Source organism: Lemur catta, chromosome 2 (genome assembly GCF_020740605.2).
Source record: "Lemur catta isolate mLemCat1 chromosome 2, mLemCat1.pri, whole genome shotgun sequence".
NCBI classification, from domain to species: domain Eukaryota; kingdom Metazoa; phylum Chordata; class Mammalia; order Primates; family Lemuridae; genus Lemur; species Lemur catta.
Genome location: NC_059129.1, coordinates 45503701 through 45528430, shown reverse-complemented (window position 1 = coordinate 45528430; position 24730 = coordinate 45503701). Strand labels below are relative to the sequence as shown.

The window sequence follows — 24730 nt, the reverse complement described above, 5'->3', positions numbered from 1 at the left end:
AGAAGTGGGTAATGAGTTTGGGGTTTACGAATGGGTTTGGGTTTTTTAAGGGGGTAAGGAAAGTTTTCTAAATTTAGATGATGATGAGGTTACACAACTCTGTAAATGTATGAAAACCATTGTATTATATACTTTAGATGAGTGAATTTATAATATATAGATTGTATCTCAATAAAAATGTTAAAAATAATTTCCAAACAGCATTTTTCAAAAGCAACTCACTAGTAGGTTATAAACCAATTTAGAGAATCACTAACAGACTTATTTAAAAAAATGGGAGCGGGAGTAGCTCACATAGCTAATTTAAATGTATAAATTCATGAAACCTATGTGAAAAATTATAAATGGCATATTCCTCATGGTGATTATAAGTAGACAGTATTTACACACAAACAGCTCTCGGTAAGTTTGTGTTTGATACTTTGGCTTTACTATTTTTTTGGGTTATTGATGATTGGGATGAAGGGTGGTTAGGATTGAAGATTATACCAGAAATGGACTCTGAGTTGAAAGAAACTTTAAAGATAAAAGGGAAACACTCTAATTTGGCTCTATCATCTCTCTGTTCATACTTGAGAGTTTCTGTGTCAAGTGTTTGTTTGTTTGTTTTGTATTGGGGTTTTTTTGGTTTGTGTTTTGAGATAGGATCTTTCTATCTCCCAGGCTAGAGTACAGTGGCTTCATCATAGCTCACTTGCAGCCTCAAACTCCTAGGCTCAAGGCATTCTCCCACCTCAGCCTTCAAAGTAGCTGAGACTACAGGTGTGTGCTACCATGATGGGTTAATTTTTCTATATTTTGTAGAGATGGGGGTCTTGCTCTTGCCCAGGCTGGTCTTGAACTCCTGGCCTTAAGGAATCCTCCCGCCTTAGCCTCCCAAAGTCCTAGGATTACAGGCATGAGGCGCGGTGTCTCACACCTGTAATCCTAGCCCTCTGGGAGGCCAAGGCGGGTGGATCGCTCGAGGTCAGGAGTTTGAGACCAGCCTGAGCAAGAGCGAGACCCCGTCTCTACTAAAAATGGAAACAAATTAGCTGGACAACTAAAAATATATATAGAAAAAAAATTAGCGGGGCATTGTGGCGCGTGCCTGTAGTCCCAGCTACTCGGGAAGCTGAGGCAGTAGGATAGCTTAAGCCCAGGAGTTGGAGGTTGCTGTGAGCTAGGCTGACACCACGACACTCACTCTAGCCCAGGCAACAAAGCAAGACTTTGTCTCAAAAAAAAAAAAAAAAATTAAAGCAAAAACTGGCAATGAATGGCAAGCTTTTCTACAACTTTCTGCCCTCCTCCCAGATATTTGCCATGGCCCCATTTTGTACCTAGCCAAGTATAGTTCTCTTTCCAACACTACTGGAATTTTGACCAGGTTATAAATTGTTTTGACTCTTTTAAAAGCATACCACTATTAATATTTGATCTGTGTTCATTTCAGTTTGTTATAGAGAGATTTTGTAGATGTACTTGGGTTAAGTTTTATATGCTTTGAGAACATTAAGATGCTGATACCCAGTTTTTTCTTTTGAACATAAAGAGCAAATACTTGAGACATGAAATAGGTATGAAGAGTCTAAAAGCACAAACTGAAACTATTTTAGAACTCTACTTTTTTGTTCTAGGAAAAAATGGTCTTGAGTTTATTATGTTAATTAACTGAAAATTCTATAGCATTCTTCAGATTTTTTTATACTAAGTCCTTTTAACACTCATCAAAGTTACAGTGGTCTTGAATTCTTTAATCATGTCATCTTTTCTTTCTCATTACTTTTAGGATCTAATAGTGTAACTGTCTCTATTTCCTCAAAATTTCTCTTTTTGTTTTTAGTTTTGTCTTTTTATGACAGAGGCTTTTCTTGTCTGATGGGCATCATGTATAAAAGTGAGGCATTAGTAAAAAGCCTGGGTAGTTTGAGAAAGCCGAAACAATACGAGGATCAGAAGGAAACATAAAACTGTTACTATAAATCATATCCTTCACATAAAAGGAGACAATACATCATTGAAACAACATAGGAGTCTATAAAATGGGAACCATTCAAAAGCAAAAAAAAAAAAAAAGAGAAATTTAAAATATATTAGAAATTTATAAGACAACACAAGTTAGGAAGATAAATCTAAAAAGTAGAACCAAAAAACAGAGAAAATGTAAGAAAATTAATGGAGTATGCTGCAGGGTCCAGTATCTGAAAAGATAGTTCCAGAGAGAATAGACAAAGATTAAATTTTCAGTGAAATATAGGAAATTTTTCTAAACTAAATGTCTCTAATTTGCAAGACTGTATGAAGTACCTGGGAAGATAGACTTTTAAAAAAACCATTTAGGAAATTTCAGAACATGGGGATAAAAGAAGATACTAAAAAAGTAAAACAGTAACCTTCCAGAGAGAAAATAATCCCTATTTTAAGGCTCAGGAATCAGAAGGCATTGATCTGGCTTATCACAGTAACACTGGAAGCTAGAATGCAACAGAGCAATGTATTTTATACCCAAAATAAAGATTTGAGAGGTCTTAATAAATTTACCTCCTATGTACTCTTCTCCAGAAGTTATTGATAAATGTGTACTGTGTAAATGATTAAATCAAGAGGGAGATTATGGGATTGAGGAAACAGGACCATGCAGCATGTGAAAGAGATGACTAATGGTAATGTAGACAGAAGCAATGTGGACACTTACAACACTAAGTATATACAGCAGGTACCCCCCTTATCTGTGGGGGATGCCTTCGAAGATTCCCTGTGGATGTCTGAAACCAAGGATAGTACCAAACCCTATATATATATATATATATATATATATATATATATATATATATATATATATATATATATATGTACATACACTGTATTTTTTTTCTATACATACATACCTATGATAAAGTTTAATTTATAAATTAGGCACAGTAAGAGATTGGTAACAACTAATAAAATACAGCAATTATAACAATACACTGTAATAAAAGTTATGTGAATGTGATGTTTCTCTCAAAATATTGTAATATTTTCAGACTGCAATTGACTGCAGGTAACGGAAACCATGGAAGTGGGGGGCTGTTATATATGTTTGTTTGTTTTTTTAGAGACAGGGTCTCACTTTGTTGCCAAGGCTGGAGTGCAGTGGCACATCATAGCTCACTGCAGCCTCGTGATCCTGGGCTCAAGTGATCTTCCTATCTCAGCCTCCAGAGTAACTGGGGCTATGGGCACGTGCCACCAAGACTGGCTGATTTTTTAATTTTTTTTGGTAGAGATGGGGTCTCACTATGTTGTCCAGGCTGGTCTCAAACTCCTGGCCTCAAGTGATCCTCCCTTGGCCTCTCAAAGTACTGGGACTATTATATTTAAAGTGAAAGTTAAAAATAGGACTTTTTTCCCTTTAATCTATTCAGAATAAATATTGAAGGTAATCAAATGTTTAGATAATCAGTTTGGAATAAGAAGAGGTTTTCTCCTGTACCAACATATGTCAGGATGGAGACTTGTACTTCACATTGTGACTTGCAATTTATAATTCAATCTTGAATCCCTTAACTGAGAATGATAGTTACTTATGTTCAGTTTTATAAGGACAAACAACTTTTCACAAAAGTATTTGCTTTCAAAAATGGTTTGAATCTTTAAAAAATAATTTTTTCTCTTCATTTATGTTTTCTTCTATTTGGTTTTAATATTTTCCCTATTTTTTATCCTTTTTTCCTGAATCTGTTACACCAGGGGATAAAAAATAGTTTTTAATGTTACAATCCCCATGATACTAAGGAATTCTAATATTCCAGCATTGCCAAATCTGTTTTTCAGTACTGTGTTTCACTGCTTTTCAAAAATTTCACAGTTGTAGTTCTTACTATCAAAATTGGTACTGTTGTTTATTCAGACTTATTATTTCCACTTAGCAAAGTAGACCAGTTCTTTGCTAAATAAGTTTCCCAAAGACATGTTTTCACTTAAAATTCACTTAACATTGAAATCATGCAGTTTTTTAGCTATTTTTATACCCTGGGGGACAAAAAAACCTACCAAGAATTGAGGAAGGTTGGAATGGCCACCAAAAATACAAATCTATATCATTAGTCATACCAAGATATTACTTACGTTTCAATAGCTCAGTAATACCATGTAACAGGTTTTGCTATTAACATTTTTTTTTGTTACATTGAATCTTTTAGGGGGAAAATCTGATGAAACAGGTTGATGAAAATGTATATATATCAAAAAATGAAAAATTGAAATTTCTTCTCCTATAACTATTGAAAGCATGCTATCTATGTACCCTGCCTTTTTTGCTTACAGCCCTTAGAAGACAGGCAACTAATAAGTGAGTTTTCTGAACTTGGTAGTACTTAAATACCAGAAGCACATGTGTGGCTGGTGGGGAGATAACACAGTACAACCCCTTTAGAAAACAATCATACTACATAACAATCCTTAAAAGCATTCATGACCAGACACTGGAATGAAATAGTCCAAAATGTTAATAGTTGTTCAAATTGAGAGTATCTTAAATCATGTGCTTTCCAAATTTTCTACATTTTAACATGTTATTTTTATAAATAGGGAGAATATTTTGACTCCTATCTAATAGTTTAACTTTAGAGGAGTAATCCTAAATACAGAATAAAGACTACCCAAAAATATTCAACAGCTTTATTTTTTTAGTGGTGAAAAATTAGAAACATCTCAAGTGTCCTGCTGAGCAGAATGTGCCAAAGTAAGTGGCGATATTTCTAAGGGAAGCATGTTAAGATTTAAGAGATTTCATAGAAATGAAAAAAGTTTATAATAGAAAAAGCAGGATATAAATTTGTTTTATAAAAAGTATGATTATGGATAAGTGTTTTTATATAGATACAACAAAATACTGGAAGAAAATCAAGTAATTTTATCAGTGATTATGTTTGGCTATTGAGATTCAAATAATTTTTCCCTTTTAATTTTTATATATTTTTTCAGGTTTTAACTATCATCACTGACTTTTTAAAAAGTAGTATTTTCCTAACGTGAGGTAAAGCTATACCTAATGTTTTTGTAGGCTGCCACATGGTAATACTCTGTTTATATTATCTGAAAGTTTAGTTGGGGGAGTGGAATTTGATAATGACGTTTCCTTAAAGTCCTATTTTCTTCTGTCCAAGTGGACTGAGTATTTTTGCATCATTTCGTAGATCTGAAACACAACACCGAGGCTCTGCCCCCCACTCTGAGAGTGATCTGCCAGAGCAGGAAGAGGAGATTCTGGGATCTGATGATGATGAGCAGGAAGATCCCAATGATTATTGTAAAGGTAAGTTTGGAAGGAGATACTAAGTAAGATATGATCTGTTTATTTGCAGTTTCTCATTTGGCTATTTGATCTATCAGCATAAAAACAGTTTTGATGGTTTTGCTTGTTGTTTCCTTTTCTCTGAGATACAGGAAATAGTATTTGCTCTTAGTTTGACTTAATTTATTGAAGCCTAATTTTATATTAAATGTTTTTACCTTCTTCCTTAAAAATGATAGTACATGTTTACTTTAGAAAATTTCAGAACTGTATTAAACAGTAATGAAAATAAAAGCTATCTGCAATGCTGTCACCCACAAGTAACCAGTGACAACATCTTGGTATGTAGATTTTTGCAAAATACCTTCTTATTTTTTCTCATAGTGACAGCTGCTAAGATAAGTTAAACTGAAACTACAGGTACTTAAACTGTGTCATCAGGTTGCCTGTTATCTTTTCTTGGGTAGGAACATATAACAGAATGTATTGTACCATCTGGGAGAAAAACTTGGTCCTTCCTATTCTCAGCAGGCAAAGATAAATACTAAAATACCTGGATTCCTGGCACTGTAGGCAGCCTTTTCAGGCCTTTCTCTGTTTTTTTGTTTTTATTTAGAGAACCAAATCTTCCTGGTTTTTTTAAGCTAAATAAATAGGATTCATTATTCTCTTAAAAACATCCTGAGACTGGAACTATAAATAGATTTATAGGTTTAAAATAAATCTATTAGATTATTGAGTGACAAAAATATTGTGACATGTAACCTTATTTTTGTTTGTGGCTAAGGCTGTCGTACGAAGCATCACTTGCTTAATCTAAATCATTAATCTTATTCAAGTTTTCATTACTCTAATTCAGGTTTTTTTGTGAGGGGCTTAGTAATACTCTGGTTGATTTGATAGCAATCAGAGATTTTCTTTTGTTGATTTTATAGAAGAAACTTTATTTGATAATAGCAATCAAAGATTTTCTTTTGTTGATTTTTATAGAAGAAACTTTATTTGATAAAAGGTCTATAGATGTTGGAAAATTGGACGTAGTATACCTTTTCTTACTATTTAAGTGATTATTTCTTATCCTGGTCCTTCTGATTATATTCCTCCTGTTGTTTCTTCCAGGAGGTTATCATCTTGTGAAAATCGGAGATCTGTTCAATGGGAGATATCATGTGATCCGAAAGTTGGGCTGGGGACACTTTTCAACAGTGTGGTTATCATGGGATATTCAGTAAGTTTTAGTGGTCCTGAAAAATAATTAGTAAGATGATGCCTGTATGTTTTTGTCTGATTTTCCAGAGATGATCTAGTCTGTCTCTAGCCTGATTACTTGATCAGGATTTTGGGGTTGACAATAATCTCTGTGTTCCTGGACAAATCATTTTTCTCTCATGCAGAATCAGTAATAATGTCTACCTCTCCACCTTAGGGACAAAAGATTAATTAAATTATTATCAATAAAGCACTTGGAACTCCCAAATTCAAAGCATTCCAAGTATATTCAGTGGAAGAATGATATGTAAATTAATAGTCATTGTCTCACTGGAGTAAATAATGTCATAGACAAACCTATGTGAAATTATTTATTTTTGTAACAGATTTGTTTTACCATTTAGTCTAAAATTTTTCTGTACGTAAAAATTATAGACAATAAAAATACCTCTTTAAAACTGAATGTTTACCTAAAAATGTTCTGTCTCTCTTTGATGAAACAGTAATTGGTAACTATGCACTTCAGGGTTTTTCATTTGATTTTTTTTGTGATTTTTGTCATTTTGTTTTCACCCAGATATTTTTTCTGATTACTTATAGGAAAGTATAGTATTAGGTCATTAAACATGAAATGTCCTATTTTGAGTCAAAAAGTGTAGTTTATTATATCTCAAACAAGAAGCAGTCCAATTAATCAAAGTATGTGCCTAAACAATCGACACAGTTTTGCCATCTTAACAGTAAGTTGTTTATGCCAGCAGCGAAGAAGCCTGGAGAGAGGGTGGTGATGAAATCACCAAAGGTGTTTTCCACAGCTGGTTAAGAATTGAATATTTTTCCTGGCAAGAAGTGGTCCAAAGCCTGAAAGAAGTGGTAGTCAGTTGGTGCAAGGTCTGGTGAATATGGTGGATGACAGTTTCTTAGTCCAACTGCTTTAGTTTGAGCAGCATTGTTTGTGTGACATGTGGTCAAGCATTGTCTTGCAAGAGGATTATCCTGTCTCTGTTGACCATCTCGGTTGCTTAATCACAAGCATCCTCATTTTGTCCAACTGGTTGCAGTAGACATCCACTGTAATCAATTGACTAGGTTTCATGAGGCTGTACTGAATAATGCCAGTCTGTTTGGACCACTGAACAGACACCATTAGCTTTGATGACTATTTGGTTTTGGACTGTGTTTTGGCCCTTCATCTTTATCTAGCCATTGTGCCGAATTCTTGCGATTGTCAAAAACAATCCATTGTTCATCACACGTAACAATATAGTGTAGAAATGTTCGCCTGTATGTCGTGACAGCAAAGAAAAAGGCAAGCTTCGATCTGATTTCTTTTCTGATGCTCATTTAATTCATGCGGTACCCACCTATCCAGCTTCTTTACCTTGTCCATTTGTTTCAAAAGGTCCAATATTGTTGGAATAGTAACATCAAACCTTGCTGCTAATTCATACGTATGTTGAGATGGATTTGCTTCCACTACAGCTTTCAGCTCATCATTATCCACCTTGGTCTCTGGTCGCCTACATGGCTAATTTTCAAGATGAAAATCACCAGAACGGAATTTCTCAAACTATTGACTTACTGTGTATATTCGTTAGCCACATCTTTCCCAAATACTTTGTTGATATTATGAGCTGTCTGCACTGCATTGGTTCCATGACGGAACTCATATTTGAAAATAACACAGATTTTTGACTTATACATGGTTTCACAAAAATTTCTCTCAAAAAAAATTTGAAAGATAATCACAAGTCAAAATGTGTTTGAAAGACTGAGGATGTACCTTCACAATAAAAATAAAACAAGAAGTGACAAAGTGAAATGTCAAAGATAATCAACCGTCAAACTTAGTGCTTAAGGAAATGGGACTATTTCATACTTAATAACCTAATAGCTTTTAACATTTTAGCTTTTGCCATACAGATATACAGGATACTTCTGAGTTGGTGGGGTCTTTCCTCTTATTTATTTCGCAGTTTTGCTTAGGATTCAGGGAGATATGCAGAAGATGGATTTTAACTTAGAGAAAATAAATGTTCAGCAACTGAGATTATCTGAGAACAGATTTTCTTCTTCCTGTAAATGAAATCTGGCCAGTTAGTGCCATTAACAGATGCAAGTGATTCCTTAGAAGTAGCTTATTTGGCTACAGGGAAACATGAAATATTTGTCCTTTCTCACTGTCTCTTCGTTATAGCTAAATCTTAGCTTCCTAAAGTAAAAGTAGGATATTTAGTCTTAATTGCTTATGTTTGTTTCTTAGGGGGAAGAAATTTGTGGCAATGAAAGTAGTTAAAAGTGCTGAACATTATACTGAAACTGCACTAGATGAAATCCGGTTGCTGAAATCAGTGAGTATTATGGTCATATGTGTGAACTGCAAAGCATAATAAAGTTTTATTGAATTAAGACACTTGGAAAAATGATAGATTCTTTAGCATGACTAATTTTTTCTGTTAATTTCTAATATCCTTAAAGAGTTAAAGGAAGAAGACAATATTTACACATTCTATGCATGTAATATAGTAGGGAACTAGTGGGATATGCTGTAATTAGAATTCTTATACACATGTACCCAAAAAAACCCCTTCAAATGAACAAAAATGTTCATTGAGCATGTTTTGTGCATCATCAGATAGTACTGCCATAAATGTTTTTCTTTCCTACTGTAGTTAAAAGGAAAGTTGTGTAAGTAAATATATAGCATCTATTTTATGTTTTAAAATGTGTTATAAAATACATAATGTAAAAATACTATATATATTGATCCCATTTATTCTTGGAAACTTGGGTAAATTTTGTCAAATTTGTTTTCAGTTTTGTTATAAATTAGGAAGATGTCATGACTTGCATTAGAAGGCTTAAACTCAGAGTTAGAAAACCTGGTTAGGTCCAGCTTTACTTCAGTGTGTCCTCTGTCTCATCATTTTTTTCCTCCAGAGCCTTAGATTTTTCATTCCTAAAGTGAGAGTGTAGGACCAGAAGATCTCTAAGGCAGTGTTTTTCAAAATGTCAAGATAAGGAGCCTTGTGCTCCAAAGTAAATTGACATACTGCTTCCTTCATTGAGAAAGTTTTCCTACTTAAAGAAAAAGAAAAGCTGAATAAACAGTGTGGTTAATGCTGTAGTTGATTTGCATCCTGCAAAAGCCTCTGAATTCCTCATAGTCTGGTAACCAACAGTTAATTTGGAGGCCACACTTTGAGTAGCAAAATGGTTGAATTAGAAAAGTCTCTGTTGGTTGTATTTTCTCTTGTGAACTAACTATGTAAGTTCTTTCCATATTTGAGGTACTGAAATTTTAGTATGTTTTAAAAATAGATTTGTATGAGCTTTTCCTTGTAGTTAATTTGCTGCAGGTATTCCTCCCCCATTTGGCTTTGTCTTTTGCTAAATACTGTCTCTTCCCCACTACAGGTTCGCAATTCAGACCCTAATGATCCAAATAGAGAAATGGTTGTTCAACTACTAGATGACTTTAAAATATCAGGAGTTAATGGAACACGTATCCTTTTAAGAACTTCTTTGAGAATAAATCATGAGATAACTTTGTCCCATACAAAGGAACCAGATTTGTATGAATAGGGGTGTCTTTTCTCAAGACAAACTATAATAAAATTACCTTCTTCTCTTGTACACTTCTGAACCATGGATCTGAATTATGTCTACTTTGTGTGGTGTGTTTTTTTTTTTTTTCCCCAGGATGTTGCTTTAGGCTTTTTGTCCCCTTTCCAGGCAGATTAAACTGAAGTGAAAAGAAACTTGTAGAGAATAGCCTCATTTAATAAGTAAAGGTTCTGTGATCTTTCAGTTAGCACAGAAATTCTAAGGGAAGTAATTTTTTATGAAAAATACTGGATAAACAAGAATTTGAGGTATGATTTTATTATTCATCAGGCCTCAATATTAAAGAGGCTGTGAATGTAGGTTAGGTTTGGAATCTAAATAGGTATGATTGTTCACATTCTATCATGAAAAAACTGACTTGTTTTATGTTTTTATCTGGATTTTTAGAATTGTACAGTTGGTAGAAAGCTGATTTACTTCACACGTTACCATCAAAGTGACATTCAATGAACTAATTGAAAGGTTATTGCAACAACTGTGCTTATAAAGGCCTATCAGACTTTTCAGTAAAAGATGAAGTAGAATCTTACTCAGATTGGAGTATCTAAAATTACCTGTTCATAAGCTATTTAAAAAAGAATAAAGACAGACAGACATTCTGTGTATCATTCTACTTTCTGTGCATGTTTAGCTTCTTTTAGCACCCATTCCTAATTGCCATTGATGATTTTTTTTTTTTAAGGAGGCAGGGTACATATGGCCCTATAGTTTCATGTGGACTATGGGAAGAGATTTGAACAGAAAAACAGGAAGAAAGGATGAGAAAGGAAAGAGAACCAGTGATGATGTGAAAAGACTATTTATTGTTCTGAAGTTAGTTCTAAATCATTTCTTGGAGAGGTACAAATCACAGACCCCCAGATCTCTAAGGAAAACTGCTATATCCTTCTTAATACAGCATCTTGTGCCTATTGTGGTCACTTTCTAGATGGTTTACTCTGTGTGTATATGTGTGTGTTTTCTAAGTTTTAAGAAGGTGGCTAACCAAGAAATTTTAAAAATCCCACACAGAATATCATAATGGTCATTAGATTCTGTTTCCATATTATTTAATCTTGTCATATTTGTCGTGCCAAATTTCTTTACTAATTCAGGAAAGTTATAAGTAAAGCTGTAGAACTATCCTAAATAATCTCCTCAGTAATGCTGAGTACCTTTATTTGACCCTAAGTAAGAAGGCTTTTTTTTTGCTATTAAAATATCTTAGTAGGTTTGAATTTCAAGTTCCAAGATATTTTCCAAACATTACTAGATGGTCTCTGTTGTTTCCCTCCATTGATTCCCTATGTTATTCTTTTCTCACCTTGTCCTTAACCATTTCTCCCTGCCCTTCATCGTATTAGTCTCCCAGCTGTCTTAGCTACTGCATTATTTGCTATCATTAGAGATTGAAAAGGATGTAACTCAGAGCGCTCACTGTTAAAGGTTAATGGTTTATGTCATTCTCCTGCCCTACCTGTACCTTTTCACAATACAACATACCTGCACAGAGCTCTACATCCACATTTTTGTGTGTGTCTGGTCATACTGCTTTTTATCTGGACCTCAGTCTTATCTTATATTAAAACATAAGGACCCTGAACTAGAAGGTTAGTTACTGTAGGCTTCAATATAAACTGATTCGCTCTAATTCCTTGAGGGATGAGGGGGAACAGTGATTAAGAAGGGATAGCTGGTCTCTATATAATGTTGACATTAGCCAACAAGTAATGCCAATAATGATTGGCAACCTGTATGTTATCCTGTGTCTTTAGGATACTTTTTTCCCCTACTCTGTACTTTCTTTTTTGCTAGCTCCTTTATTCATTGTGTGCCCTACATCTGCTTACTCAAGAATGTTTTCAGCGCTTTGTTATTTTCTTTACTTCATCTCCCCAATAGATTTTTTTTTCATGTATCCTTTTGATTTTAATTATTACTCCTCCTTCTGATTTTTATTTGTCAGTCCTCTTTCACCCAAGCTATTTGGCTCTTCCTTTTTACTCTGTAACTAATTGATTATGGTATTTTGTCCAGTTCTTTTTCATATTTAAGCTACTAAGTATGTGATCATTTTTATATCACTGCTTACAAATTTAAAACAACATCATCAAATTGTAATGCTTCTCTCAACAAATAAAAGTTAAGCAGATTGAAGCTAGAAAGATAAAAGAATAGCTCAAAATTTTTGTTTACCTTTTTAAAGCAATCTGCATTTTTAAAAAATCTTGTTTTGGTAAGTTTCAATTGTAAAAAAGTAGAAGAGTTTAATGACTCCCCATTACCCATTTCAGGAGATATCAACTATAACGAATCTTATTTTGTCTATACCTCCTGATAATTTTGTAGCTAATGGTAGATACATAATTTCATTCATATTTATTTTGAAATATATTTTTAAAAGACAAAGACTCTCAATACAGTTATTATACCTAAAAATAAAAATTCGGACCAGTTTCTTTTTTTGTTTCTTTTTTCTTTTTTCTTTTTTTTTTTTGAGACAGTCTTGCTCTGTCGCCCAGGCTGGAGTGCCATGGTGGCAGCCTAGCTCACAGCAACCTCAAACTCCTGGGCTCAAGGAATCCTCCTGCCTCAGCCTCCCGAGTAGCTAGGACTACAGGCGCACACCACCAAGTCTGGCTAATTTTTTTCTATTTTAAGTAGAGACAGGGTCTCACTTTTGCTGAGGCTGGTCTTGAACTCCTGACCTCAAGCGATCCTCCTGCCTTAGCCTCCCAGAGTGCTAGGATTATAGGGATGAGCCACTGCGCCCAGCTTTTGGGACCAGTTTTTTAGTTACAAGTTTCTATAGTCAATGTTTAAGACTCCCTAAGTGTCTCATGCTTTTTTTTTTCTTTTAAGGTTTTTTTTTTTTTTTGATCTAATATTTTTTTGTAGTAAAATACACATAACATAAAATTTACCATCTTAAATATTTTGAAGTGTACAGTTCAGTGAAATTAAATATACTCATAATGTTTTGTAGTGACCAGTACCATCATCTTCATAACTTTTCATCTTATAAAACTGAGACTTAATACCCATAAAATGTGTTTCAGATCTCATTGGTTTATTATATTGTTTAAGTCTTCTATTTCCTTATTTCTGTCTGCTTGTTCTATCCATCATTGAGAGTATGGTATTAAAGTCTCCAACTACCGTTAGTTATAACTGTCTATTTCTCTCCTCAGTTCTGTCAGTTTTTGTTTCATATGTTTTGGTGGTATGTAAATTAAGAGTAAATGTCTCATTATCATCTTATTGTATTGAGCCTTTTATTAATATATAATATCTTTGTCTCTTGTAACTTTTTATTTAAAGTCTATTTTGTCTATTATTCATATAGTGACCCTTGATTTCTTTTGGTTATTATTTGCATGGAATTTCTTTATCCATCCTTTCACTTTCACTTTGTTTGTGTCTTGGGATCTAAAGTGAGTCTTTTGGCCAGACACAGTGGCTTCATGCTTGTAATCCTAGCACTTTGGGAGGTCAAGACAAGAGGATCGCTTGAGGCCAGCAGGTCAGGACCACACTGAGCAACATAGTGAGACCTCCTATCTACAAAAAATAGAAAAAATTAGCCAAGTATGGTGGTGCACACCTGTAGTCCTAGCTAGTTGGGAGGCTGAGGCATAAGGATCACTTAAGCCCAGGAGTTTGAGGTTGTAGTGAGCTCTGATGATACCACTGCACTCTAGCCCAGGCAACAGTGAGACTGTCTCCAAAAACAACTAAGAAACAAAACAAAGTGAGTATCTTGTAGACAGCATATAGTTGGATCATATTTTTTTTATCCATTCTGCAAATCTCTTTCCTTTGACTGGAGGATATAATCCATTTACATTTAAAGTAATTACTGTTAAGGAGATGCTGACATCTTTCATTTTGCTATTTGTTTTCTGTATGCTTGTAGCTTTTTTGTCTCACTTCCTGTATCATGATCTTCTTTGCTGAGTTGATCTTGCTCATTTTCTTTTGCGTGTGTGTGTGTATTTTGTGTGTGTGTATTTTGTGTGTGTGTGTCTGTGTGTGTGTGTGTGTGTGTATATATATATATTTTTTTTTTTTTTTTTAAGACAAGGCTTCAGTCTGTCACTCAGGCTGACATGCAGTGGTGCGATCATAACTCACTGCAGTCCCGAATTCCTGAGCTCAAGTGATCTTCCAACCTCAGTAACTGGGACTACAGGTGTGCGCCACCATGCCTGGATGGTTTTTTTTTTTTTTTGGTTTGTTTGTTTTTTTTGAGACTGTGTCTCACTCTGTTGCCTGGGTTTAAATGCACTGGCATGATCATAGCTCACTGCAACTTCAAACTCCTAGGCTCAGGCTATCCTCTTATCTCAGCCTCCCAAGTAGCTGGGACTACAGGTGTGTGCCACCATGCCTGGCCACTTTTTTCTTTTTTGTAGAGATGGGGGTCTTATATTGCCCAGGCTACTCTCAAACATCTGGTCTCAAGTGATCCTCCCATGTCAGCCTCCCAAAGTGCTGGGATTATAGGTGTGAGCCATTGCACCCAGCCTTTTTTGTATGTATTCTATTGCTGTAGTCTTTGTTTTTACCATGGGGATTACATTTACCATTCTAAGGTTGTAACACTCTGTAATTTGAATTTATACCAGCTCAACTTCAGTATCATACAAAAACTCTGCTCCTTTAGCAGCTCTGTAAGCCATCCTTTTCGGTTATTGATGTTACAAAGTTATATCTTTATAAATTGTGTGCCACAAAACATAAAGTAACAATTCTTTCAAAAAGTAAGACTCTTAAATTATGTAGAAAACAAATTGTGGAGTCACAAATCAAAGTTACAGTAATACTAGCTTTTAGACTAATAGTTTTTCAAATGTATTAGTCTCTTAAATCATGTAAAAAACAAAAAGTAGAATTACAAACCATTGTTAAAATAATACTAGCTTTATAATTGTGCATGTGTTTACCTTTATTTCTTCATATGGCTTTGAGTTACAGTCTAGTGTCCTTTAGTTTTACCTTGCAGGACTCACTTGAGCATTTCTTGCAGGACATGTCCAGTGGTAATGTCTGAATTCCTTCCTCACTTTTGAAGGAGAATTTTGCTAAATATAGGATTCTTGGTTGACATTCTTTTTCTTTTAGCACTTTGAATATATTGGCCCACTGGCTTTTGGCCTCCAAAGTTTCTGATGAAAAATTTGCTGATAATCTCAATTGAGGATCCCTTGTATATGATGAGTCACTTCTCTCTTGATGCTTTCAAAATTTCTTCTTTGTCTTCAAAAGTTTAATTACAATGTGTCTCAGTGTAGGTCTCTTTGAGTTCATCTTACTTGAAGCTCATTGAGCTTCTTGGGTATTTATATGTATGTCTTTCATAAAATTTGGAAAGTTTTCAGCCATTATTTCCTCAGATAGTCTCTCTGCCTCTTTCTCTTCTTCTGGGACTGCCACAATATGTGTTTGGTAGGCTTGATGGTATCCCACAGGTTCCTTAAGCTCTGTTCACTTTTCTTCAATTTTTTTTCCTTCTGTTTCTCAGATTCAATAATTTCTATTATCCTAACTTCAAGTTTGTTGATCTTTCTTCTTCATGCTCAAATCTGCCTTTGAATCCCTCCACTGAATTTTTCATTTCGGTTATTGTACTTTTCAGCTCAAGAATTTCTTTGTGGTTTCTTTTTAGGTTTTCTAATTCTTTATTGGTATTTCTGTTTTGTCCATACATCATTTTCCTGACTTTCTCCAATTTTCTTTTAGTTCTTTTAGCATCTTTAAGACAGTTGTTTTAAAGTCTTTGTCTAATAGGTTTCTATCAGGTCTTTTCAGGGACAGTTTCTGTTGATTTGGTTTTTTCCTTTGAATGTGTCATTCTTTTCTTTGTATGCCTTATGATCTTTTTGTTGAAAACTGGGCATTTGAATCTAATATAGTATTTCTAGAAATCAGATTCTGCTAGCATTTGCTGGTTTTCATTATTTTTTTAAATTGTTTTGCAATTTTTGGGTTGTTATAAGCTGTTTCTTCCAAGGATCTGCCTGAGATGTAAACTGAAAGTCTTTTTTTTTTTTTTTTTTGAGACAGAGTCTCGCTCTATTGCCCGGGCTAGAGTGCCGTGGGGTCAGCCTAGCTCACAGCAACCTCAAACTCCTGGGCTCAAGTGATCTCCTGCCTCGGCCTCCTGAGTAGCTGGGACTATCTATAGGCATGCGCCACCATGCCCGGCTAATTTTTTCTACATATATATTTTTTAGTTCTCCAGCTAATTTCTTTCTATTTTTAGTAGAAACCGGATCTCACTCTTGCTCAGGCTGGTCTCAAACTTCTGACCTGGAGTGATCATCCCGCCTCGACCTCCCAGAGTGCTAGGATTACAGGCATGAGCCACTGCACCCAGCCTAAAAGTCTTCTGAGATCTTTTTTGAGCCTTTCCCCCTGGGCATTCACAGTCACTTTCTAATTTTCCCTGTATATGCAGTTGCTTTTGAATGTCCTGGTCTTTAATGTCTGGCTCCCAAAGGGGAAAAAGAGAAAACGAAGGAGAGGAAAAAAGGCACCAGCCCTTTAAATCTTCTGGAAGTCACTTTAGCCAAAGGAGGAAGGGCTTGAAACAATGTGAGGGGAGGTATACAAATGGCCACCCCCCTGTTTGCACTTCTTTGATTCACAGCAATGGGGGATCAGAGAGCACAGATCTCTGATATTAAGACAGGCTCCTTTTTGCCCACTCTGTCTCTGGCAAGCTACGTGTAGGTTTGGGGTTGACGAGTAGGTAGTTGCTACTGTGCTAAGAGCTGAGATTGACCTGAAATTAAGAACAAGTTATTACCCAACCCTTCCCTGGAAGTTGTGAGCCTTTGATAGATTCTCGAGTTCAAAAATAATCACATTAGATAGATTCTGCCCCAGTGTATTGGCTGCCTAGGTGGGGAAACAGATTTCTGGTGGCTTCATACTCCACTGTCTTCTTGGAATCCTCTCTAGTTGTTTATTCTTATTTGAGTCAGGATCCACATGAAATTTTGGCAGTTTCTTTATTATCTGACATCAAGATGTTACAGGCTTATCTTATAAATTTCCTGTACTTAACCTAGAGTCATCCATTTCTCTAAGAAGCCCTAATTCTTTTTAGTTGGAAATGGCATCAAGAATCTAAACACTAGAGGTATGGTTTGCTACTGGGTTGATCATTGCCTTTTATGATTTGTTGATTTCATGGCAAAAAGCAGATACTTCCACCTCCTTCCTGTCCTCCCTTTTTTTGAGTCCCTCGAGTTGCCCCTACAGCTTCCTCTTGTAGGTTGGGTAGGTTTGTTTGTTTGGATTATTTTTCCTCCATGTGTTTCATTTTGGATTATTTCTATTGCTATGCCTTCAAGTTAACTATTCTACAGTGTCTAATCTGCCATTTATTTCATCCAGTGTGTTTTCATCTTTCTTAGTGTACTTTTTTCATCTCTAGAAGTTTTCAGTCTTTTTTAAAAATATCTTCCATGTCTCTACTTAACTTTTTCAACATATTAAATACAGTTATCGTAATCATTTAATATCCTTGTCTGCTAATTCTAACATCTATGTTGGTTCTGGGTCAGTTTCAGATGATTGACTATTCTAATTTTGGATGTGAATTTTGCTGCCTGGTAATCACATTGTGAATTTTACCTTGTTTGCTGCTGGATGTTTTGTAATCCTATAAAAAATCTTCTTGAGCTTTGTTCTGGGATGGAATTACTTGGAAACTGATCCTTTCAGATTATACTTTTATGTTTTGTTAGGTGGATCCAAAGTAATGCTTGGTGTATGTAGGTCTAATCATTCCCCTCTTCTGAGGCAAGACCTTTCTGAATATCCTATCCAGTCTCCTGTGACCAAATTTTTCTAGTCTTTTTCGTGGGAACAGATACTGTTCCACGCCCTATGCAAATGCTGGGTTCTGTTCCCTCTAATCTTTTCAGACGGTTTTTTTTTCCTGTGCCTCTGCCAGCTTCTTCACATACATGTGCTTATTGATACTATGCTGAATACTTGCAGGGGACCCTCTGCAGATCTCCAGTTCTCTCTTTCTGCAGTGCTGTCTTCTCTGGTACCTTGTTGTATTTACTGTAGCTGCCTGGCTGTCTCCAGACACTCAGCTCCATTTCTTCAATTTACGGAGTCTGCCTGGAAAGTCTGAAGACAATAAGGCGGGGCAATCTTAGGGTTCAACTCATTTGTTGCTATTTTTCAGGAATCACTGCCCCTGTTGCCCGATGTCCAGGGTCTTCTGTTGTTTTATGTATTTTGTCTTATTTTTCAAGCAAGAGGGTAAATCCAGCCCCTGTTATTCAATCTTGGCTGAAGCAGAAGTTCACAGGTTTTATATTTAACTCTAAGAAATTGTTAACCAGTTTTCCAAAGTGGTTGTACCATTTTATACCAGCATAATATGAGTTCTAATTGTTCTACATCCTAATCTATACTTGATGATGTTAGTCTTTTTTATTTTAGTCATTGCTGGTGAGTTTGAGATGGTATCATATTCTGATTTTTTAAATTTTATTTATGATTTTGAGACAAGTTCTTGCTCTGTCACCCAGCTAGAGTGTAGTGACTCAATAATACAATAATAGTTCACAGCAACCTCAAACTCCTGGGCTCAAACAATCCTTCTGCCTTAGCCTCCCGAGGAGCTGGACTATAGACATGCACTACCACTCCTGGCTAATTTTTCTATTTTTTGTAGAGACAGGGTCTCGCTCTTGCTCAGGCTGGTCTTGAACTCCTGACTGTAAGCTATCCTCCTGCCTCAGCCTCCCAGAGTGCTAGGATTACAGACACAAGCCACCACGCCCAGCCACATATTATAATTTTGATTTGTGTTTCATTGAGGTTATTATGTCCCTTCAATCTTCTTTAATTTAGAACAGTTATTTTCATGGCATTGACCTTTTTCTTTTCATTTTTTCTTTCCTTTTTCTTTTTGTTTGTTTATTTAAGAATCCAGGCTAGTTTTGTGCTTTAATTTGGATTTGTCTGATTATTTCTTTATGATTAAATTCAGATTAATCAATTTTGTCAAATATACTACATGATGATGTTTTGTTCTATGTATTGCATCAGAGAGCACATGAATTTGTTCTTATCATTGGTAATAATAAGTTCAATCATTTGAATAAGGCATTGTCTTCCAGATTTCCCTGTTGTAAAAGTACCTTATTCTTTTTGTAATTAGTAAGCAATCTGCAGAGTGATATTTTTGACACTGTGACAATCCTTAAGTCTTTCACACAGTGGTTTTAATATTTTACTGATTTTTACCTGAATCAGCTATTACTATAGGGATTGCAAAATGGTGATTTTTCTGTTTGTCATACCTTGTATATTTATTCAGTATGGACTCATTCTGGTTTTTGGTTTTTTGTTTTGTTTTTTAGAGACAGGGTCTCATTGTTGTCACCTAGGTTGGAGTACAGTGGTGTGATCATAGCTCACTGCAACCTCAAACTCCTGCACTCAATTGATCCTCCTGCCTTATCCTCCCAAGTAGCTGGGACTACAGGCATGTGCCTACACTGTACCTGGCCTTCATTCTGTTTTTAATTCATGTATTAGATGGTTATTGCCTACGTTGCCCAGACTGGTCCTGAACTCCTGGGTCTAAGCAATCCTTCTACCTTATCCTCCCAAAGTGCTGGGTTTACAGGCATGAGCCACACTGTACCTGGCCCTCTTTCTGTTTTTAATTCATATATTAACTCATAACTTACTCTTTAAGATGGTCTCCACTTTGATCACTGGCATTCTCTTTACCTATTTCTTCTTGACATGTTCTCTTATGTGTTGGCACACTAAGGTGTTCCAACTGCACCCTGTATTTTCCCTGTCCAGTAGCCTTGGATTTGGCCATTTTCCCAAGGAGCCCAGGCTTTCTTTTAGTGGAGAATCTTATTTAAAACAAAAGTCTGACCAGGCACAGTGGCTCACACCTATAATCCCAGAACTTTGGGGAGGCTGAGTTGGGAGGATTGCTTGAGCTCAGGAGTTTGAGCCCAGCCTCAGCAACATAGTGAGACCCTGTCTTTACAAAAAATTTAAAAATTAGCCAGTCATGGTGGTGCGTGCCTGTAGTCCCAGCTACTCAGGAGGCTGAGGCAGAAGGATCACTTGAGCCCAGGAGTAGTGAGCTGTGATCACGCCACTGCACTCCAGCCTAAGTGACAGAACGAGATGCTATCTCTAAAAATCAGACAAACAAAAAAGTCTGGGTACTAGATTGTTACTATGTATGTATGTCTTAACTTTCTAGTATATGTAGAAGCTTATGGGGTAGAAGACATCAACACACTACTAACATCCCCGCAGTGCCCTGCACACTAGTAGTAGGCTCAAAGAGTATTCTTGTGTGGTGTGATCAGAACTTTCATACATAAAAAGAACACATGATGGCAGTAGAATCAAGATTAGTTTTGTAAACTATAGAGCATAAAGCAAGTCAGCTTCCTATTTTTTAAAAATGTTGGCATTTGCAATTTTTGGGTTAAGTTTTGTACATTGTCTTCTATGTAGGGAAGAATTTGTTATTCTTGTTTTGAGACTGTGAGAGTGGGAGTTTTTACCTTGGACATTAATTTTGATAATTAGGGAAGAAACTAATTTATCTGAATTTAATCAACAGCTTGAGCCTAGTGTTTTCACTATTTGCATGTATAGTTTTCATTTTTCCTCTTACCACTGTGTACATAATTTCACTGATAAACCAGACCCCCACAATTTTGTTTCATGGATGCTATCATTGACTATAGCATTAGACTTTGGAATTTCATAATATTGATAGCTACATATTTATTTAGTCAAGCGCTATCTTTGTATCCTAAAAGAAAATAATACATAACATTTTCATTGGTGTGGAATCCACCTTTTGTCTTGCCCTGTTCTTCTTTTGTGCCTTCTTTTTCCTCTCCTTAATGAACTCCTAGATATCTGCATGGTATTTGAAGTTTTGGGTCATCATCTGCTCAAGTGGATCATCAAGTCCAACTACCAGGGGCTTCCACTGCCTTGTGTCAAAAAAATAATTCAGCAAGTATGTATCTTGGTCTTTGCTATATGATAATTTTTTAACATTCTCAAGGTGTTAGGAGTTTCCTACTTCCAATAGAATTTTTATTTTAAAAACTAGATTTTTTAAATTGTTTAATATGTTGTTCAATGCTTAGGGTTAGGGTTTATTGTGTTTATTTTGTTTTTAAATATTTTAGCATAACCATTTCCCCCAGGTTCATCTCCTGTAATAATTATTAGAAGAGGAAGCTATGTAAGGTACCTGACTTTGGAAAATTGGAGCTCCAAAAGTTCTGGTTGCAAAATATTAATTATATATTAATAGAGAATTGCTATGTCAAATTATTACCATCTCTTTATATCGCATTATTCATGGGCATTTTCTAAATAGCCTTCAATATACAGCATAGAATTTTACCATCAGGGAAACTATTAATACTTCAAGGGACAGATAATTTGTTTGAATAATGTGGCTTGGAAAGAGCTCCAAACTGGGCAGCAGGAGACCTCAGTTCTTAATCAATGAGGAAATTTGCATTAAAAGATATCTAAATCTCTATTGTCACCTACATTTCAACACTTAAAGGGTATGTTGAACATTTATTCTCAGTCTTTATAATGTACATAAAGAACATTTCCAAATAGAATTAGGTTTGTAGAACTTAGAAGAACTTTAAAATTCTTGCCTTTGTTCATAGTTTACAATAAATTCTTTCTAGGAAAGTTTCTTTGTGCTTTACAAAGTGCTTTATTCTCTGTAGAAAACATTATCATATTGGTTTTTAAAATGTTGTGTTGTGATTTCTTCTTTCTTCACAAAGACTTGTATTTTGTGTTTATAAGTCTTCTGCTCTATTTCCATTCAGGTGTTACAGGGTCTGGATTATTTACACACCAAGTGCCGTATCATCCACACTGACATTAAACCAGAAAACATCTTGCTGTCAGTGAATGAACAGTACATTCGAAGGCTGGCTGCAGAAGCAACAGAATGGCAGCGATCTGGAGCTCCTCCACCTTCCGGATCTGCAGGTATATTTTCTTTTGGAGACTTTTCTCTCATTAGAAGTTAAGAGAAATTTCTATTTTTCTTCTATTACCAGGGAGTTAAATAAATACTACTCATTTAACAACATAATATTTTAAGAAATATTAGCAACCTTTAAGAGACTTATTTTATTCTCTTTATTCTTCCCATATGGGGAGGAGAAAACTAGATATTGTGTCTTTCAGGTACATATATGTTGTATATTATAAAAGCCAGTTTGTATTGTTTTAAATGTTTTTTTCTTGTGATTTGATGACCATTTTTGATGCTTTTACCTCTTACTATGATCACACATGCTTGCTTATGGATTAGCAATCTGCAGAGGGGCAAGATAACATTGCTGTTAAGAGTCTGGGTTGCTGTTAAGAGCTCGGGTTTAAGCAGTGTAGTACGCAGACCTGAGTTTGAATCCTGGCTTTGTCATTGACTGAGAGGATTACTTGACTTCATTTTCCTTCATGTAGGAGTTATTTGGATTAAATATCATGGTAAAGCAGTTAGTAGTGTGCCACACAGTATTGTGTGCTAAATCAATTATGGCTGCTTTGATTATGATGAATTTTTTTCCCATTTGAGATGCAGATTTTAATTTTGGTAGTTGAATCACATTTGAGGAACTTTCTTGATCCTCAAGTTGAAATATCAGTTATCAGACTTCTTTTTAAAAGGAAGGCTGGAGAAGGCAAAAATGGAGAGTTATTCGATGGGTGTAGTTTTTGTTTTGCAAGATGTAATAGTTCTAGAGATCTGTTACACAACAATGTGAATATAGTTACTACCACTAAACTGTACCTTTAAGAATGGTTAAGAGGATAAATTTTATACTGTGTGTTTTTTACCTCAGTTACAAATATTTTAAAAAGAAAGGAAGACTGAAAATTCCCACCTTCCACCTGAGCTAAACTATTATCCATGACTTGCTGTACAGCAAATTAATATAACTTTTTTTTCCCTTTAGAAACTGGGTCTCACTATGTTGCCCAGGCTAGTCTCCAACTCCTGGGCTAAAGCCATCCTCAGCCTCCCAAGTACTTGGGACTACATACACAAGACACTGTACCTGACTGAACTACTATAGCTCTTGATGTCACCTAAATTCCCCCTTTAACTGACAAATGCACAGGGGAAGAGTTAGAGATGGGTGTCCTGGGTAGGGATGAGGAGATTGTTGCTTGTCCCTTTCTATTTTAAGCAGTACATGGAAATTAGAAGTAGGTGATTTTAGCAGCACTAATAGTAAAAACCAGAAATGGGAACTGGATTCTGTTACACATACTGGTGCTACCTGGGCATCAATTTAATTTAAATTTTTTTTAAGTTTGACAACTTACATGTGCATTATTTTCTTAAAAAATAGTAATAGGCCAGGCATGGTGGCACATGCCTATTGAACCAGCTACTCAGGAGGCTGAAGCAGGAGGATTGCATGAGCCCAGGATTTTGAGACCAGCCTGGGCAATATAGTGAGACACCATCTCCGCTACTACTACTAATGTGCTTCTACCAAAATCATTTAAAAACTATAGTTTTCTCTACAATGTAGGCTGTATAAGATAGACTTTTCATTCTGGTAGGGTGTCTTAACTGAGCTGTAGTTTATATTGCCTGCTGAATGCCAGGATTCTTACTTGGTTTTCTTTTCTTTTCAGTCAGTACTGCTCCACAACCTAAACCAGTAAGTATAAGGTGTTTATATATTTAATTCTGATCTGTGGGCTGTGAGCATGGGTTCTTCTATTATGGATGATCACGGTTTTTGAGTTTGGAAACCAAAAGAAAAAATTCCTGCGCTTCTGTAATTTTCTCCGATAAATTTCCATGCATCTTCAGCAAGTTTGTACTGGTGAAGCTTCTATAAATTTGAGTTAGTCTGAATTTAAACCAGCCCCACAGACTGCTCAGAAGACCAAGACTGTTGATTCTGTTTTTATTTGGTTTCTTAAGAGTATTTGCATCTTTTAAATTAATGAAAAACTTAAGTGCTATGTTAGGGAAATAGTGAAATTTAATTAGGAAGTAATTAAAATTAACAGTTATCTCCAACTAGGGGTAATGGATTAGCCACCTGAAGGCTTAATCTGTTTGTAATCTCCGCCCAGGCTGACAAAATGTCAAAGAATAAGAAGAAGAAATTGAAGAAGAAGCAGAAGCGCCAGGCAGAATTACTAGAGAAGCGAATGCAGGAAATTGAGGAAATGGAGAAAGAGTCGGGCCCTGGGCAAAAAAGACCAAACAAGCAAGAAGAATCAGAGAGTCCTGTTGAAAGACCCTTGAAAGAGAACCCACCTAATAAAATGACCCAAGAAAAACGTGGTATAAATAGAGCATCACAAAAATTACTTTATGACACACTTTGACATTAATTTATCATTGTTATATAATATAGTGGTTTCATGCATACAGCATATCTCTGGGGGTGTCCTTATAAGAATACAGATCTTGTCATAAATGTTAGGCAGGTAACATTCGAATGTAATTTCTAACTTTTCTCAGGAATTGGAACATAGTCTTCATTACTAATTGGTTAAGGATAAAAAGATTTTTGTCCTTCCATAAATAGTTGTTTGATGTTCAGTCATGTTTTT

At 35.4% G+C, this 24730-nt stretch overlaps 1 protein-coding gene across 1 annotated transcript in view; it reads left to right on the top strand.

Moving 5' to 3' along the window:
* SRPK1 (SRSF protein kinase 1) overlaps window positions 1-24730 on the top strand; it is a 75927-nt gene that overhangs the window by 25613 nt on the left and 25584 nt on the right. Inside the window, 8 exon segments of the mRNA XM_045543593.1 lie at window positions 5163-5281; window positions 6380-6488; window positions 8733-8820; window positions 9887-9974; window positions 21013-21119; window positions 21964-22129; window positions 23795-23820; window positions 24245-24458. Coding sequence (XP_045399549.1) covers window positions 5163-5281; window positions 6380-6488; window positions 8733-8820; window positions 9887-9974; window positions 21013-21119; window positions 21964-22129; window positions 23795-23820; window positions 24245-24458 — 917 coding nt within the window.